Source organism: Pygocentrus nattereri, chromosome 1, assembly GCF_015220715.1.
Source record: "Pygocentrus nattereri isolate fPygNat1 chromosome 1, fPygNat1.pri, whole genome shotgun sequence".
Taxonomy (NCBI): domain Eukaryota; kingdom Metazoa; phylum Chordata; class Actinopteri; order Characiformes; family Serrasalmidae; genus Pygocentrus; species Pygocentrus nattereri.
Window position 1 is genome coordinate 24,964,449 of NC_051211.1, and position 17,973 is coordinate 24,982,421.

The window sequence follows — 17,973 nt, forward strand, 5'->3', positions numbered from 1 at the left end:
CATCCACATATAGACACAGCCATCTCATAATACAGCCCCCCCTTCAAAACAGTCTCCCCAGTCGCTCAGTATCCAAGGTGATACGACCGGATCATTACTGAAAGAAAAGCTGGCTGCAGTACTTGCAGTACTGAGACACTGTTTGTCATAGAAGACATTTTGTCATTACTGTTCAAATGTCAGGGATCCTTCAAGCAAATTATATGAAAATGCAACAATGATAGTTGACAAGTGATTTATTGGGCTGACTAATTTAGATTTACAAAGGAACAATGTAAATTAAGCACTGCCAATTGACTCTCCTTTATCTTCTTGCCAATAAAACCAATTGAATTGTCATGGGCTGAAAGATTATAAGAGTCATGTATTGCAAAGTACAGTTTTAACACATTCAAATATGATGTATAGAATCCATTCATTTATTCACATTCATCCTAAATGACATAATTGTCTTGGAACTGTCTCTTCATGTGACATTTGAATGATTAATAAAACACATTTGATACCATCCATATTGAGTCTTCCATTGTTCCTGTTTCCTTATGACCAACATCTTGACCTTGGTTTATACATTATGGAGCTCAGAATCTTTCTAGATTTAAAATGAGATGAACAAGATGGTTAAAGAGAGGGACACCCTTCAAAATGATGATCATGGCCTAGTTGAAAGTCTGACATGGTTAAAATTTCTCTTCTTACTCTATTCCCCAGAACCAACACATTTTGATGGCATCTTAAAAGCATCTAGCCATTAATAAAAAAATATATTCACCCAATTCTATAACTGAATTTACAAGATACAAGCTACTTTATCCTTTATTAAAGCTCAGTGGGAGAAAGACTTGTACACATGTAGTCTTTATGTGAAAAATACACTGTAATCCAATACAAGCTAAGGGTAGGCTCCATAAAATCTACCCCGAAACAGATTCCACTTCTGATCATTGTCACCAAACCCACGCCTCATTACTTCATATGTTTTGGTAATGTCCATTCCCAACAAATGTTTCACCCTTCACACAATTCTGAATTTGAGCCCTATTCCGGATGACTTGTGTCTTGTACCTCTCCGTATAGAAGTATAAAGCAGATCTTTTTAGCTCTTATTACTCTTATAGCAAGATGTAACTGTAGTTTCTTTCACATTTCTACCCAGGATATTTTGAGGGCTTGATTCTCTTTTGTGATTCTTTTTTCCACAAGTCCACAAGAACTCAGATGCTGTTTCATTCTGTTGTCTTCATCTTCTACACTCTGTATAATATGAACAATTTAAGTGCCCATCAACTAATCTGGGCCAACATCCTTTCTTGTTCATTTCTGTTCTGAGCAGAGAACCAAGAGCTATTTCAGATGGCTAAGATCTCTACTTGGTCTCAATCTCTATTCATGGTTTTCTGCAACCACTACCTCTATAGCATGATGCAGGACAGGAGCCAAACCCCTTTGCTGCTCCTCCCCAACCACAGGCTGTAGAAAGACCAGAGGTGTAGAAGAAGGTGTGACATTTTGAGGAAGATTGGGGCCAGTATCTTGAGGCACGGTCTCTGGTGCTTGGACCAACAAAATAGTGTGCACAGCAGCTGGACCTGTTGATACTGCCCCCGCCCCAGCCTGCTGTTCTGCACTAGCCATCTCCACAGAAGCAGCAGTGGGCTCAGTGCTCAAGGCTAAACCATGTGTCTTGCGGTGCTTGCCCAGGTTGGAGAGCGAACGGAAGGCACGATGGCACACCGGGCACTCGTAGGGTTTTTCTCCACTGTGGGTACGAGCATGTTCGGCCAAACGTGCGGCCAATAAGAAGGCCCGGCCGCACACGCTGCACACAAAGGGTCGTGTCCCGGTGTGGAGACGCTCGTGGTCCCGAAGGTGAGGGATCTGCCGGAAACATTTACCACACTGACCACACTGGGAAAGACAAATGGGAGTAAAAGAGAGAAAAGAGAAATGAGAGAAAGGTCAAAGAGGAATAACAGAAATGAGGACAATGTGGAGGGGAGATAGAGAGCATGAGAGAAGACACTAATTCATACTGGATACACTGTGTACATTCTAATCTGTTGTCTTTCTTAAAGTATTTTTATTCTAAGTATTTTCTTTATATGCTTTATTCTGCTTTACTCCAGGTTATCGATGCCATAATCAAAGTTTTGTTGCCCTCATTCCAATTACCTTAATTACAGTGAAAATACTGAGGGGATGTTTTCATTTTCCAATTTAAAATAGTTCTGTACTGCATACATTTAAACCACTTGTTAACTTGAAAATGTGCTTCATTAAATCGGTCATAACGTAGTCAAAGCTGTTCAATTAAAACATGCTTTGAATGCCTCAGCATTCAGTTAAGTCCTGATAAATAATCCGTGGCCTCTGACCTGAAAGGGTCGCTCTCCTGTATGAATCCTAAGATGTACATTAAGTGAAGAGGCAGTGGTGAAACTTTTTCCACAATGCTGGCAGTGGTGGGGACGGGGCTTTGGGTCAGCTCCGACGGAATCAGTTTCAGGGGTCAGTGAGCCATGCCTGAGAATGTGCTCCTGTAGAGCAGAGCTGGAGGTAAAGCGCCGCTTGCATGGCAGCAGGGGGCAGCGCAGGGGTGTCTGTCCAGAGTGGGAGAGCCTATGAAGGTCCAGTCCTTCCTGTGTTACGCAGCGATGACCACAAAGGTCACAAATCAACTTCCCTGTTCGCCTGGCCCCACCGGCGGTCTTCTTTTTGGCTACTCCCAAAACAGAGGGATCCACCTCATGACCTGAAGCCTCCCTCTGCTTGCATAGTGGCAGGTGAGTGTCCAATGAGATTTGGTCTAGGAACTGGTCAGAGCAGGAAGGGCAAGTAACTGGCTGCTTTCCTGAGAAGTTACAAACAGTACATTATAAAAGACAAATACTACTGTGGAAACAGATAGAAACAGAAAGAAGAACTAAAAAACTAAAAAGCTAAATATATGTTTTCATTAGGACTACTCATTATGGACCCAAAATGCAATGCCAAAATTCGATGATGTGAGAAGTGATAATATGCCTGTCACTGCCTATGACAGGATGTGTAACAAGTACAGACATTTATGCTGCATAGTAGCCTTTACTGCTTCACACATTTGCCACACAAAACTGGCAGTGTAATAATTATTGTGTGCATGATCACACACACACATTTTCTAAACCACTTATCCTACTATTGTGGGGGGTCATGGGGGAGGGGGGGTTGATGGGGGTCATTGGGTGAAAGGCAGGATACACCGGGACAGGTCGTCAGTCCATCGCAGGGCAATGTGCATTATCAATAGGATTAATATTATTAGGTTAGTTAGTTAGTTAAGTTAGTTAGTTAAGGATAAAGTAGTTTTTGTGTAGTTTGTAATTGGCTCTGCAGAAGAAGAGTGGGAAAGTCTTAAGCTTAGCTCATATAAGCTCTAATTGTATCATTAAGATCAGCTCACCACTATTTTGGTAGGCAAGCTGCTACTCAGACAAAGCATGTTACTGTGTGTCACTGCAGATATAACATTGCAGGTGGTGGAGGCCAAGAAAAACAACCAGAATGGCCATGAAAAAGATAAAAAGGATAGGTGGACTCTTTAAATGCAGTTTCCAGATGCTACAAAGAGAAGATTAACTTGATTGATGGTCTGGATCTGTATAAGCAGCATACATCTCAAGTTCAGAAAATTCCAATTAATGAGATTTTACAAAAACAAACACAAATGGCCACGAAAATTGTCAGACTCTTAAATAACAGACACATACACTTTTATATACTATTTTTCCAAAGGTATTCACTCATCCATCCAAATCATTGAATTCAGTGTTCCAATCACTTCCTTCCTTCCACAGGAGTATAAAACCAGGCACCTAGGCCATCAGACTGCTTCTACTAACATTAGTGAAAGAATGGGTCGCTCTCAGGAGCTCAGTCAATTCCAGCGTGGTACCGTGATTGGACGCCATTCCATTTGTTGGAATTTTTGAATAATGGGAATAATTTGGAATAATAAGTTGGAATAATGAGCAGTAAACGAGCTGCACAACAGAGCTATAACTGGTCACTGGAACTGCTGCCATTACTGAATGCTTCTCTGCTGATGTAATGCTCTGTCCCAAACTACACACTTCTATACTTTACCTACTACTCTAATGAGAGCACTTCCAATGGCACTGCATTATTTTTAACATAATATTTTGTGTGCTACTAGGCAGTTTGAAATAGAGCAGGAAATCTCAGCCATTTAGATTTCAGCTTTCACTTGTTATCACTCCAGCAACAGATCAAAGAAAATCAAGGCAATATATTACTTCATATGCTTCAGAAATGTTTTATAATGAGTGTTAAAATAAAAAAATTAACAAATGTGAAGTTGCCTACAAAATGAATGCGAAGATGCCTACCAAAATAGTGGCTGCTCAACTGCACGCCGTTACTGAAATGAATATCAAACACAGCTTACAAAGCTACATTGCAGCCAACCTACTTACCTCACTCTCATGCTGCGTGTGTATTGTAATTTGATCTATACTGTCTTTGCAGCTGTTTATACTGTGTTTGTATCATGATGACGATGAAAATGTGATTAATCATGCAGCTCTACTTACCATGTACAAATGTCATCACTGACATTTTAATACAACACACCAGCAGGATTTGCAGCAAAGGCCATCTATTCACCTACAATCCTTAATTTCTCAATATGAATAGTTCAGTCATCCTTCTCATTTCCCTCAACACACTGTAAGCTCTAATATGGAATTTCAAACCATACAAAACAAAAACATGACTGGCTCTCTTTCATTAGTAAACCTAAAAGACAGCAGCCAATGGCGTGGCCATATGAGCCTATCTTCCTGCAATTGCTATATTGGCCTGACACCCGCTGATGTTTCGTGCTGCATCAAAGTGCCTTAATAACAGTAACAAAGCAAGACATAGACGACATAAATCAGTGGCTAATGGGTCAAGCGGAGAGGCAGCAGCACTGCGCTCCAGATCCATCACGCATAGCAGAACAGAGCAAGCGGTAAGACAAGCGGAGCCTGCAGGGCATGGGACGACTCAATGTTTCCCACTCCACTACGTCTTCTCTTCGTCTTTCCCTCTGCCACTGCCGCTGTTTGCACAGAGTGGGTTTGTTTTATTTTTTGGACAAGTTTGCGTTTATTAATGCAATTATGCCAAAAAGCGGTGAAGTGGAGTTGGAGGCTCTCCCTCAATCTCACTTAACTTCCTATCCAGGTTGAAGAAAGGCAAAAGGTGGTTACAGGCGGTGTGCAGCTGCTAAACGTGTACAAGGGCAGCTCAGCAGACATGCAAGGAAGTGGAAAGACATGCTACGTGCAAACAAAGACAGGTAGGAATATTTTAAGTCATTTTATGCACACTCAAACAAACAGCAGATGCAGTGGGGCAACTGTCATGTGTAGACTTTTTGAAAAAAGAACAGCTTCAGTTCACTTAGGTTGAGTCACATGCACACATGAAGAATGTGAACTGCGAACTGCATTTGAGAATGCAGCACATCTCCCACATAAACAAACAACAAATATATCCGCAATACCTGAGTCATCACCTCAACCCTCAGCTAAGGCTTGACCTCTCTCACTCACTAACAACTCACATAGCACACGTATTACGTAAATAACACCTGAATTTGTCTTAGGCTTTACAGAAGTTAGTTTTTTTTTCTCACTCTTTCTCTCTATCAAACGCTACCTTCACCTCTATATTTAACAGACCTTGGTGAAAGAGTGCATGGAGCTGCAGACTCTTCTTGCGTGGAAAAGACTCCCCACAAACAGAACAGGAAAACGGGTACTGCCCAGTGTGGACAAACCTGCAAGAGTAATAGGAACCAATCAGATTCAACAGACACATTGATGAAACAGGGTTTCACTCAGTAAAGCTTGATGAATGTGTGATGTGATGAAGGCGTCACACCCATATTAGGATCTCTAGGTCTAAGTTGGTTTTCTCTAAGGGAAAAATAAATGGCATTCACACCGTGTGGCAACCAAAAGTGTTCTAAACATGATGCATTTTACCATGCATGCGTTTTGACCTCAAATATCATTAAATCACCTGATTCACAAATTAATTAGAGACAAAATATGAATGTTGCTACATGCAAGTTAATGGCCCTGTGTCATGAACTGACTTCATAAGACTCACTAAAATACCTGGAACAATCAGGAAGCTTTGTCAAATGTGGTGGCTGAGCTGCTTTGGCCAAAGTAGGCTACAGTTGGAGCAGCTGATCTTGGTATGTTATAGTGTTGTAATTACACAGTAGCAGACATGGGCTGGAGGATAGAGAACCAGCCTTGTGACCTGAAGGTCGTCAGCTCAATCCCCTGAGCCAACAGTTTGTGACTGAAGTGCCCTTGAGCAAGGCACACTCCCTGGGAGCTGTGGATAGGGCTGCCCACCACTCTGAGCAAGTGTGCTCACTGCCCCCTAGTGTATGTATTCACTAGTGTGTATGTGGTATTTCACTGCACGGATGGGTTAAAGGCGGAGGTGAAATTTCACCGTTGAGGAACTAATAAGGGTCACTTAACTTACATCATTTCAATATGCAGGAGTGTTAATAACACTGTAAAAAATGGTTCATCAGATCTCCCTGAAAAATGATTTTATGTGGGAAGTAAATTATATAGGTTGATTTATTCAATCTAAATAAACCCTTTAAATGAACCACTGTTACAATCAAAACATTTATTTAAGTTGAATAAAACTGGTTCAGTTGGTTGTTACCACATGAAGTAATTTTTTCTTTGGTGCAACTGATGCTCCTTTTTCTACACTGAAGCATGTATGTTGCAATATTCGTATTTTGACTCTTTAGAGACCTAACCAGTGACAGCTGGAAGAAAAATGTTCACAGGATGTATATTTTTTGTTTATCATAGGTCACAACAGTGGTGATTTTCAGAAAAATGCCAGTATTTTTTCCTCTAGAGAAAACCAGCTTAGACCCAGAGCACCTAACGTGAGCATGATGTCACCTACAGAAAAACATATGAATTTAAAGATCTATAAGTTACAGTTAAATGTCGTTTCTGTCTCTGGTGTATTTTATTGAATATTCATTTCCCCTTTTCATTGAACTTTTTTCCCTTCTGATGAGGACTTAATAAAAAGGAAGCGAACTGCACAGAGGCATAGATACAGACTATGTAACATCACTGACCCTTTCTACCCTCCCTACTCACAAGTGGTCAGCTGAGGATGCAGAGCAACTCAGTGTGAACAGCGCTGAACCCAAGCAGCAGGGTAACGCAATTGGGCCTCCTTGCCATGAAAGCTAATGAGACATATCGCTTGTGGCATTACTTCCGCTTACGCACCCTAATTTATGGGCATACGCCCGGCCTGTTGCTGGGTCATGTCCGCATGGCTGGGCTGGGGCAGGTTCCCCCTGCCAGTGCTTATCTGTGCTGTCCCAATTTGTATGTGCATGTGTTTGGAGTGGGCGTATAGGTCATGCAGCAGACCGTGGCTTTAAGCTGGACTAGACTGGTCAAGAAGCGGAGAAGTCCATTCTAGGTTTTAATGCTTGCATGACTTGACCAAGAGGGGTAAGAGTCATTCTTCTATAAGTGATGCAAAGAGAATAAGGACAAGCATTAAAGTTTGACTAGTTTTGAATAATGTGATGTAAGGAACGCCTACACGAACCTTAACCTCAGAGATGGGGAACGCTAGAGGAATCGTCCTTCATTTGTATATTATTTAGAGTTTTCTTGAGCATTACTGAAATTAAATACTTTTACTTGATTACATGCTTTATTCCATTCATTTTCATAGACACCTTCAAAGTGCTTACTGAAATGTTTGAAATATTGCTACTGAAAATTTTAATGGCTCTTGAGATCTAATTGTGATTCATCAGAAAGTTTCTTAGGAGAATTAACAATAGACAAAAAGAAAACAATGTGTCGACAATGTGAGATTTCTATTAAAACACAAGAGGAGATGCATGAGATTTACTGAGGACACTTGTTCAGAACGTGATGGGAAGAGTGATCGTGAGATCGGCCGCAGGCTGGGACAGGTGGCAGCAGTAAAGGTGGGGATGTCCCAGGCATGGCCTACTGATACAAGACCCCGGGGTCGTGCTAGGACCTGCTGGAGGGATTATATCTCCAAGTTGGCCTGGGAGCGGCTTGGGGTCCCCAGGAATGAGCTGGAGGAAGTTGTGGGGGAACAGGGCCATCTGGGATTCTCTGCTCTCCCAACTGCTACTGCGACCCTATCTGGACTAAGCGGTTAATGATGATGATGACTTGTTCAGAAGAACAGCAGGAGACAAGTTGTTCTCTGTTAAATTCCCATGCATCTGAATTTGTTTTAAACATCAAACCAAATTCATATCATCCTAAAATGCCATTTTTAAGTAAGTATAAATTCTCTGTACATTTCGCCCTGCACATAAACATTACCATATTATTAACATATATTAATTTTTGCTTTTCTTGTGCTTGGAGTAGCAGTGGGTGCTGTCAGTTTTGTCACAGGTATGGCTCCAGTTTTGTTCAAATCCTCAGAACTAGTTCTATAGCACTAATAGCACTAATATAAAAGCCAATTTATTATTAGTCTGCATGTCAAAATCCTCAGTAAAAATGTCATAATCCTTAGAGGGTTTCACATTTAGACAACAGATTAAAGCCTACTGTGTAATAGATATAACCTAATAAAAGGAAAACCAGAATACAGAAAAAAAATCATATCACCCATGTGAAAAAAACATTCTCCTATAGGATTTTCTAACAACAGAAATCATGGTTCTGTGAATTATGGCAAGGCCCCAAAGCAAAGTATCCCCACACCACCTCACTACCACCACCAGGTTTGACTGTTGGTATGATGCTCTTACTGGGAAATCCAGTGTTAACTTTATACCAGATGATTCCTCAGTCCACAAAACATCATTCTAAATGGCTTGAGGGTCATCAAAATATTTTTGGCAAATGTGAGACAAGCCTTTATGTTCCTCTTGATTAGCAGTTGTTTTAGCCTAGTGACTCTCCAAAGGGTGGTCCCACACCTCCAAAAGCAGTGGGGTTTTTGGTTTTTCAACAACAAAAAAAAAACTAAAAGGCCAATGACTAAAATTGCCTTTCATGTCATGCTAATAACATATCTTTATAAGGGTACTCTATAGAGGGTACTCTAGTAACTAGTTACATTTACTCAAGTACATATACTTATTTAAAATATTGATAAAATATTGATGGATTTTGACTCTTCTGTGTATTTTCAAATCATAATACTAGTACTAAAGTATATTAGTGAATAACGGAATCATTTTACTCAGTTGCACGTGCCATTTTGCCATTCATATTTAGTTACTAATTCCATTTTCTGTGTTTAATGGCAGTATTTATAATGCTTTGTGATTGGTTACATCTCTGCCTTTGGAGCTTTGTATTTTAGACCAAAAAAAATCCCAAAAAGAGAAAAACGGGGGCGCACAATCTTCAGGTCCTGTGCTTGGATGTACTGAGAAGTTCCACTGCAGTACGCAGTGCTTAATGCTTAAGTAGATTTTGAACATGCTATTAGATCTGGTTCGGATTGTGGACAGGTCCTCATCATGATCTTGCCATCTCATTCGCGAACTCTCTGATTGCTTCGTCTGTAGAGACAAGAAGTCTTGGTGTGATTCTGGATGGCCAGTTATCGTTCTCGACTCACATGGCAAACCTAACTCGGCCATGCAGATTTCTCCTATACAATATCCAAGGATCCGACCCTTCCTCACTCGAGAGGCCACCCAGGTGCTAGTGCAGTCTCTTGTCATCTCAAGGCTTGACTACTGCAACTCGCTGGCTGGTCCTCCCATGCAGGCCATCAAGCCTCTGGAACTCATCCAGAATGCGGCAGCACAGCTCATCTTCAACCTCCCCAAGTCCAGCCACGTCACCCCACTGCTGCCGCTCCCTTCACTGGCTTCCTGTAGCTGCACGTATCAGATTTAAAAAGGACCAGCCCCTACCCACCTGATGGCAATGGTGAAATCTCGAACTGCACCACAAGCCCTTCAAGCTTCGAGTACAGCTCAGCTTGACCCGCCATCCTTCAAGGTGCGTGGAAGACAAGCATCGAGACTGTTCTATGTACTGGCACCCAGGTGGGGGAACGAACTCCCACTGGTTGTCCATACAGCAAACGCAGACTGAAGACACATCTCTTTATACAGCACTTACATAAGCACTGAATTAAGTATTGATTTTATGTATTGTACTGTTCTGGGTTCAACTCTGTTCCTTTTTTTCTGGGTATCAACAGTGACTTTTTGTTTCTAGCAGTATCTGAGCTCAGGACTGTCTTTCTCTCTAACCTATTGGTAACTAGCAAAGATACTTTCTCTAGATAGATAAAGCACTTCTTGTAAGGTGCTCTGGATAAGAGCGTCTGCTAAATGCTGTACATGTAAATGTAAATGGACTACAATGGCTAAAGTGGACTAAATTACACATGTGGGTGTTTGTTTATTGATCAGAAGTTTTGCTCTCACATTCACTGCCATGAAAGCAGAAAAACAAAATAGAGATGCTATCACCCATGTGTACACCAATTTAAATTTAACCGCTGATGCTTGACCAAAAATATGTTCCAAAATCAAATGCATATCATTATTTTATTGCTTGCCTTTCATTATTAATGTCAGCTCACAATACTGGAAGGATATGACCGTTTATAAAGAGTGAAATGTTGAGTGAAAAGCAGCAGTACAGTGAAATGTGCTGTGGAAAAATGTCCTGAATTCTCTTGTTAAGTAGTGTTCACATGTCAAAAATTAACCAAAGAAAAGCTTGACTGGTCCACACAACCCAAGGCAGGTCTGAAAGTTTAAATGGAGATTCGGATTGTTTTACTCTGTCTGTTCACACCAGTCAGTGCTTCATGCTGTTTAGGGAAATACTCTAATAAAAATACACATCTTATTTGGCGTTGAAGACAATGATGATTAGAGGTAAAACAGATGATGTCTGTTTTTGTTAGATAATTTAGCTGTAAGCTTACTGCAGCCCACCAAAAGAACAGCTCCTAGACCCAAAATAAACCAAGACTCCAGGTGCATATGCAACAATGTTCATGTATAAGCTAACCTACATCGTAAATCATTTCAAACAGTTATATTTATGTTGCACAGCTTTAGCCTTGAACATAAAAATGTCAGTAGTAGTTAATAGCCTATGCTGATTAGTGCAGCGCATAGCTTCCATTGAATTTTTGTCATCTAGCTAAAATATTTCACACCACTGGGCTACAGTTAATGGCTGCATCATAATCAATGCCAGGCATCTAATATTGTCAAAAACCCAACGAGAAGGGCTGCTTTAGTAATTAACATGCTGTCTGGCAAAATATCACCTCTTTTTATTGTCAAATACAAAAAGTCACAGCCTCATCCTTTTACACATAGCAGCTCTTTCATTGCCTGAAGCCTACATGCTATTTTAGTAAGCCTTTTTTAGTGATACCTGTATTATTTCTAAAACTATCATATTTATATTATATCTTTATATTTCCACATTACACATAATACACTTATTATATATTTCATATTGCATATTTTATGTATTTTTTTAACCCCCCCCTACACACACACATTCCACTCAAGTTTTTTTTTATTTGCCATTGTAAATAAATGTTTGTTTTCTAATGGCTTGCCTTGTTATACTATATCATAACTTGTTTTATTTAGTTATGTAACTAAATAAGACAAGTTGCGAAGCCAAAGCCAACTTACTGTAGCTGCAGCAAACATGGTCAGCCACATTTTTCCAGAATGCACATCCCATTTGTTAGGACCAACACTCATCATGATGGCTCCTATGCTGTTTCTATAAATATCATCACTGCTTTACCAGTTATAAAAAACAAGTAAGCAGACCACAATCATTATGCCACTTGCCATGTTGCGCAGAACAACTGTGAATACAGAACACTCACCTGTGCACCAGAAGCTGCGTCCGAGTGCGATACTTATTTGGACAGTCTGAACAGACAAACAGTGTTCTTGATGTCTCTTCTTTTCCTTCACCCACTTCCGTCTTTTCTTTGCTGCCCACCAGCTCTCCAACTACACCTACTTCTGTCACAGGTTCTTTGCTGGCATGCAGCAGCTGATGCTTCTTGAGTGTGCCTGACTGAGTGAAGCTTTGCCCGCACTGTTGGCACATGTGGGCTTGCCGGGTCGTGTGTGTTTGGCGATGGCGGCCCAAGTTGCTCTTGTGGGCGAAGGTCTTGTGGCACACCTCACAGAGGTGTGGCTTCTGGCCACTGTGACGGAGCATGTGGGCGCGCATGTGACAGCGGCGCCTGAAGACCTGGCCACAGGTTGGGCATGGAGTTCTAAAGCTGTTTTCTGTAGCAGGTGACGTAGGAAAGGAGGTCTGGTTAGAAGACGAAGGTAAAGGTGAGGAGGGTTGGGCCGATTCAGGAGTAGAGACTACTTGCTCGTTAGGGATGCCTGCAGGATCCTGTGACTGACCAGTGCTACCTGGGAAAAACATCAAGACATTTCATTATTATTACTGTCATAAGATGTTTTGTCCCACGTATTTTGGACAGCCTAATTTAATTATCTATATATGTTTAAATTGTTAACAAACTCTCTGGTGAAACTCAGTAGCTTTAAACTTAGGGTAAGTTTAGGACAAGGGTGAGGGTTAGGTTTAGGATTATGGCCAGGGTCAGAGCTAGGGAAAATTAAGATTTGATAAATATTTATTTGAATGTACAACGCTATAAAGCGGGCTATCTACATAAAGTATTTTTTTTAGTTAAAAAAGGCAACTGCCTATCATATTGCGAACAAATTTTATTATGAAAGATTCAACAGAAACTTTAGGGACGCACCAAAATTTTGCCCACTGAAAATCTTGACTGAAACTAACTTATAATAAAATTAAATAGGCCTACAACAGAGTGTCAAAATATAAGACTATAATGACGACTATTTGTTCCTTTCACTCGTTCTAGTCTGTGCAGATGTGTTCAAACAGACTGAGCAGCAGCAACAGTGAGATGTCAGAAAAAAATAGTCCACAGCACCTGTGAACAAGCAAGTTATAATCACTGTTCCTGTCCAGCGTGGCCTACATTAAATTCATTTTCTGCCAAGAACTCTCATCACTAAACAAACTGAAACACAGACCTTCTCCAATACTGCTTTGGAGATCCAGTTTTCTGGCAACAGGGATGAGTTTTGTGCCATTTTTCATGCAGTAAAACAATGCACTACTTAAACATTTAAGAGAATTATCACATTCCAGTACAGAATTCCTACATTCCTTTCAAGTAAAGTGTATTCCACATTAGCAGGTCCGTACCTGTGATGTTACTGAGGGATCCTGATACAGGGTTGGTGCTCTGGGCTACTGTGACAGGTAACCCCTCTCCTTTCTCTTTATGCTGTCGTCGGTGGTAGAGGTATTGTGTAGTGCTCATAAACTCCTGGCTGCAGACAACGCAGCGGTGCAACATACGCTCAAGACCGTGATGGGAGCTGCGGTGAGCAGCCAGTGCTTCCTCTGACTTAAAGCCTGAGCCACACTGCATGCAGAGGAAGGTGTCTGCAGGAGTTGGGCCCAAGGTACCAGAGGCAAAGCCTGCAGCTAGAGAATCTTCATCTGGTTCGTTCACAAGATTCTCAAGAAGTTTGCTACTCTGCTGGGTGGAAACTCCATTTTTGGTCATTTCTCCATGACGTGGACCAGCTTGAGCACTGTCCTGTGGACCAGCCTTCATCATCACCCTTTCCACTGTCTCAGCCTTTGTGCCATTGCCTTCCTCTGTATCCTTGGTTTCACAGTTACTTCCCCTCACTGTGTCTCCGTTTTCAGAGTATTCTTCATTCTGTCTCTCCCTTGCTTTGGGTTTCACCTCATCTTCACCTCCTTTTTCCTCTGATCCAGTGACACCACATAAGCCCAACTTGATGTGCTGTTGCCACTGATTAAGAGAAGCAAACAGAGTATTACATTCACCACACTGGTAGCGGATGAGGGGAACAGGAGGGGCTCTCTGAGTTTGGTTGTTTAAGCCTCTGGGTAAATTCAGTGAGGAGCTCATCAAGGTGGTGCTCTCTGATCCATGGTTTGAGGGCAGGGGGCAGTTAAGGCTGGGCTGTGCTTGGGAGGAGAGAGGCGATTTGGGCTGGGAGTCTGGAGGAATCTGAGAAAGGAAAGTCCACCAAAATATTAAGACTCAAATAATAATAATAATAATAATAATAATAATAATAATAATAATAATACATATTTAGCTATAAAGGGGTTTTCATGGTCACATCACAAGCATAAAAATCCTGATGCAAACTTCTGCTGCAAAGTGCGAGTATGTGAAGTATATTTTTTGCATTTTTTTGTGAATTCCAAGGCCAGAATTAAAGCAGCCAAGTTGTAAAAGTGGGCAGAATTAGAATGAATACATTATCAACAGGCATGACCTGCTCAGATCACTACTCTCACTCCCTCTAGGAGCCTGTGAGCCTGCAACACAGTAACTTTTTCCCAACAGCATCCCTGAAGAAAACAAATTCTCTCAATTACTTCTATAGATAGTGAAAAAAACTGCTATCTTACAGAATTTAAATGAATATTTTAGAAGTAAATATAAAACTGACGTAACTTATTAATTTCTTCTTGTGGGAGGGTGGGTTGTACTTATGAGAGGGTTTATGTGTGAGCTTTGGAGGTCAGAGCATTTATATTGCTTAATTTCTTGCGTCTGCAGTGGCTATAAATTTGTCGAGTCTAAAAGTGGCTTACTGCTTTTATAAAATGGAGAAATATATGATTTTTAAAATATTATAGCACTCTTTTTATTTATATAGCGCTCTACAATGCACAAAATAATATAAAAGCAATAAAAAACAGTGGGAAACTAAGCCAAATAAAACTTCCAAAATAATAAAGAATAAACAATGAAATAAGCTAAAATAGATTAAAAACAGATAAAATCCCCTAATTCTTCAGTCAAATGCTGCAATTAAAAGTAGTTAACTAATAAAAGCTGCTGTTGTCAGGAAAAGCAAAAGATGCACAATAGAACTGTGGCTCTGATATTCTACTGATTCTGTCAATTATTTGATGCTCTCTGTGTTATTATGTGTCGGTTGTCTGATTTACATTTATTTTTTAATGAGGTGAAATTGTTTATTTATACTGAAGTGCGTGCACAGCTACAGAACTAATGTTGTAAGAAACTAGACATGTCTTTACACCTGTGCATGAAAACACCACAGTGCTTTAGTGTTTTTGTGAAGAGTGGGTCTGTAGCAGCAGTAGCGCAGCACAGAGTGAACTGGGTTAGAAAATCAACTTGCGCCAGTGGATTACAAATGCCACATCCCCTGCTGCGCCACTCCACTGACAGCAATTGGGCACAGATGGGCAACCAAAACAGCAATACACTGTTATTTTAATAGTATAACCAAGAGCAAGTATACAATGGTATAGTAGTAGTATAATAGTAAGAATTAAACAACTTGCCCTGTTCTAAGCTTTTGCTACACCTTTGCAATGCTTTGATTTATAATATACACAAAGGGATGACAAAACGGAAACTCCTAGTTGATGTGGCTGCTCAAACAGTGATGTATCCCTCCCTTTTGATTTAGTTTTGCTTTGCCTTCTGTTGCAATGTTGCAAAGTTTAATGTTCTATTTAATTAACCCAAATTAAAGTCCAACAAATAAATAAATAAAAAACTGCTGACTGGGACCCATTCATAAAACTTCATAGCTATTGTAAATTCGGCACCTGTGTTTTCTAATGCAAAGGCCTGTTTAAATTCTCTATTGCTTATAAAAGGCTTGTTACTTTGATCCGTTGAAACTTCAATAGCATTTATTCAGAGGGAAAATCAAATAACATTTGGATTATGGGAAAGACAGGTATATGGGAAATTTGTACTTTGTTTGTAACCAATTTATAACCCGTTTATAACCAATTCACCCTTGTAAAAAACTCCCTGCCAATACAGCAAAGAAAAGACAAGAAAAATAACACCTTCATAACCAGCTTAAAAAGGTCCACTGCTGTTAATGTCAATTGTTAGCATTAATTTGTGAGCTTTTTTACGTTTTATGAACAATTTAAAGTGGAATTTCAGTGATTTGTCAACATTTAGTGTGGGTTAACTTCAGTTTCTTTATAGTGGTAGTCAGGGTTGGGAGGATTACTATAAAAAATTATTCCATTACAGATTACTGTTTACCTGTTAAAAATGTAACTGTGACCTAACACATTAAAGATGTATAATTAAACTTAATTTTAAAAAAAAGAGAAAAATGATTTCATCAAGACTTTTAAACAAAAATTTAACTTAACACATGACAAACAAAAACTGCAGTTTTTTTTAAAGCAAAATGACAGAGTATAGGTGTAGATTCAGTACATTGGATCAAGTGCAATATAGTTAAAACTATAGTTCTGTCCTGAGACTTCTTTCTTATTTGCCTTATTTTAATTAAAATTTGTTGTTTATGATGCATGATGATGTGATGTTATGATGAAATTGAAAGATCAAACTGATATGATTTTTTTAGATCCCTCATCAACAGTAATCTTAAATGAAGGTTATTCTACAGACTCCACCTGTTAGTTATCTGATCATCTTAGTTACACATAATTGGCATTTACACATTAGCATATTGGCAATCATTCAACTATTGAAGAAAGAAATCAAACACATGAAAATGAAACACGAGGCTTAAGTCGCTCTCTGTTTACATTTCAGACTGTTAAAATCTGTGATTAAGGTTTTCAACAGTTTGATTTATAGCTGGCTAAACTGTAGAATTTTACGGAGCAACAAACAAGATTAAATCATTTACTGTCTGCTGCTGTATCTGTAATCTGGCGGTGTGGAAAACCAGAGTAAATGACTCATTCAGATATCTTCAGGAAAAGACTGCAGATCTCAGTTCTATCAGCCAAAATAAAATACTTATTAAATTTCTACAGACTGGCTGTATAAACAAAATGCAAACTGCTGCTCGGTGGATAATTCTTCAGAAATCTCTAATGGCAGCAGGACTGCCTCCTCCTTTTCCCCGAAATGAGAAACTCTTTCAATGTTTTAGAAAAATTGCGACACATTTATAATTACGATTATATGGTACATCAAAAGACAACGACTAGGAATTTGAATGTATTCCTGCTGGTAATCACCCTATTTAATACATGTACCTGTAATCTGTTTGTCCTTTTTCGTGCAACTGTAATAGGATACAAAAAAGTAAATGTAATCTAATTGCATAACGCTGTTACAACCCAGCCCTGGTGGTGGTGATAAGAACCAGGGGGCCGTGATGTATACGTCATGTTATGTTGATAAAGGTGAAGTAGTGGAAAATCTGAAAAAATGTTGGGTCTTATTTTGCCTTTAACATTTTATGTTAAATTTCAGATTTTCAGATCAGGTCAAAACCATATTGCAAAACTACTGAAAAATGATCATAAAACAATGTCTCATGGCATCAGGTTGTGTATTTGTTTCCATTTCATGCAATAGCTTTCTGTGAGGGAGCTTTTAAAGGCGTTAAATGCTTAGGACGTTTGCATCCTATCACCATCACATCACAATTCTGACTCTGAACAGTGCATTTCACACCAAACCACTTTAAATCACTCTGTTCACATCTTAATTGTCTAATTCTGCAGAAATTTTGAAAAATCTACTGAACTCCCTTTTAACATTACCAGTCAGATGAATATCAGAGGTGTTAATGATCTGATGTTCTTTGCCACACAAAAGATATTTTTTAACAAACAAGATTACAGTTTGAATAGATATCACAACTGATCTATTTCAGAATGCTGTTTTAGACTGCACTCAAACACAGTAAGTAATCATATTGGTTTCGTGCCACCGAGGCCCAAGTGTGGTAGTTCAACATTCCCTATAAGCGTTAAAGCATGGTCTAATTCACTATTTACACACCCTGAGAAAACGAAT

General features: G+C 39.7%; 1 protein-coding gene across 6 annotated transcripts in view; it reads right to left on the reverse strand.

Annotated features, from left to right (window-relative positions):
- Window positions 1-218: 218 nt before the first annotated feature.
- The window catches only part of LOC108433747 (zinc finger protein 574-like), a 36,450-nt gene continuing 18,695 nt past the window's right edge, over window positions 219-17,973 (reverse strand). For 5 of the 6 annotated variants that reach the window (XM_017708512.2, XM_037536685.1, XM_017708510.2 and 2 more), the window contains 5 exons: window positions 13,341-14,184; window positions 11,959-12,508; window positions 5,730-5,827; window positions 2,376-2,851; window positions 219-1,908 (listed from right to left, as the gene is read on the reverse strand). In XM_017708512.2, the coding sequence (XP_017564001.1) occupies window positions 1,384-1,908; window positions 2,376-2,851; window positions 5,730-5,827; window positions 11,959-12,508; window positions 13,341-14,082 (2,391 nt within the window). In that variant the 5' untranslated portion in view covers window positions 14,083-14,184 and the 3' untranslated portion in view covers window positions 219-1,383. The remainder of the gene's footprint in view (window positions 1,909-2,375; window positions 2,852-5,729; window positions 5,828-11,958; window positions 12,509-13,340; window positions 14,185-17,973) is intronic. The other variant, XM_017708511.2, reaches the window with a different exon arrangement.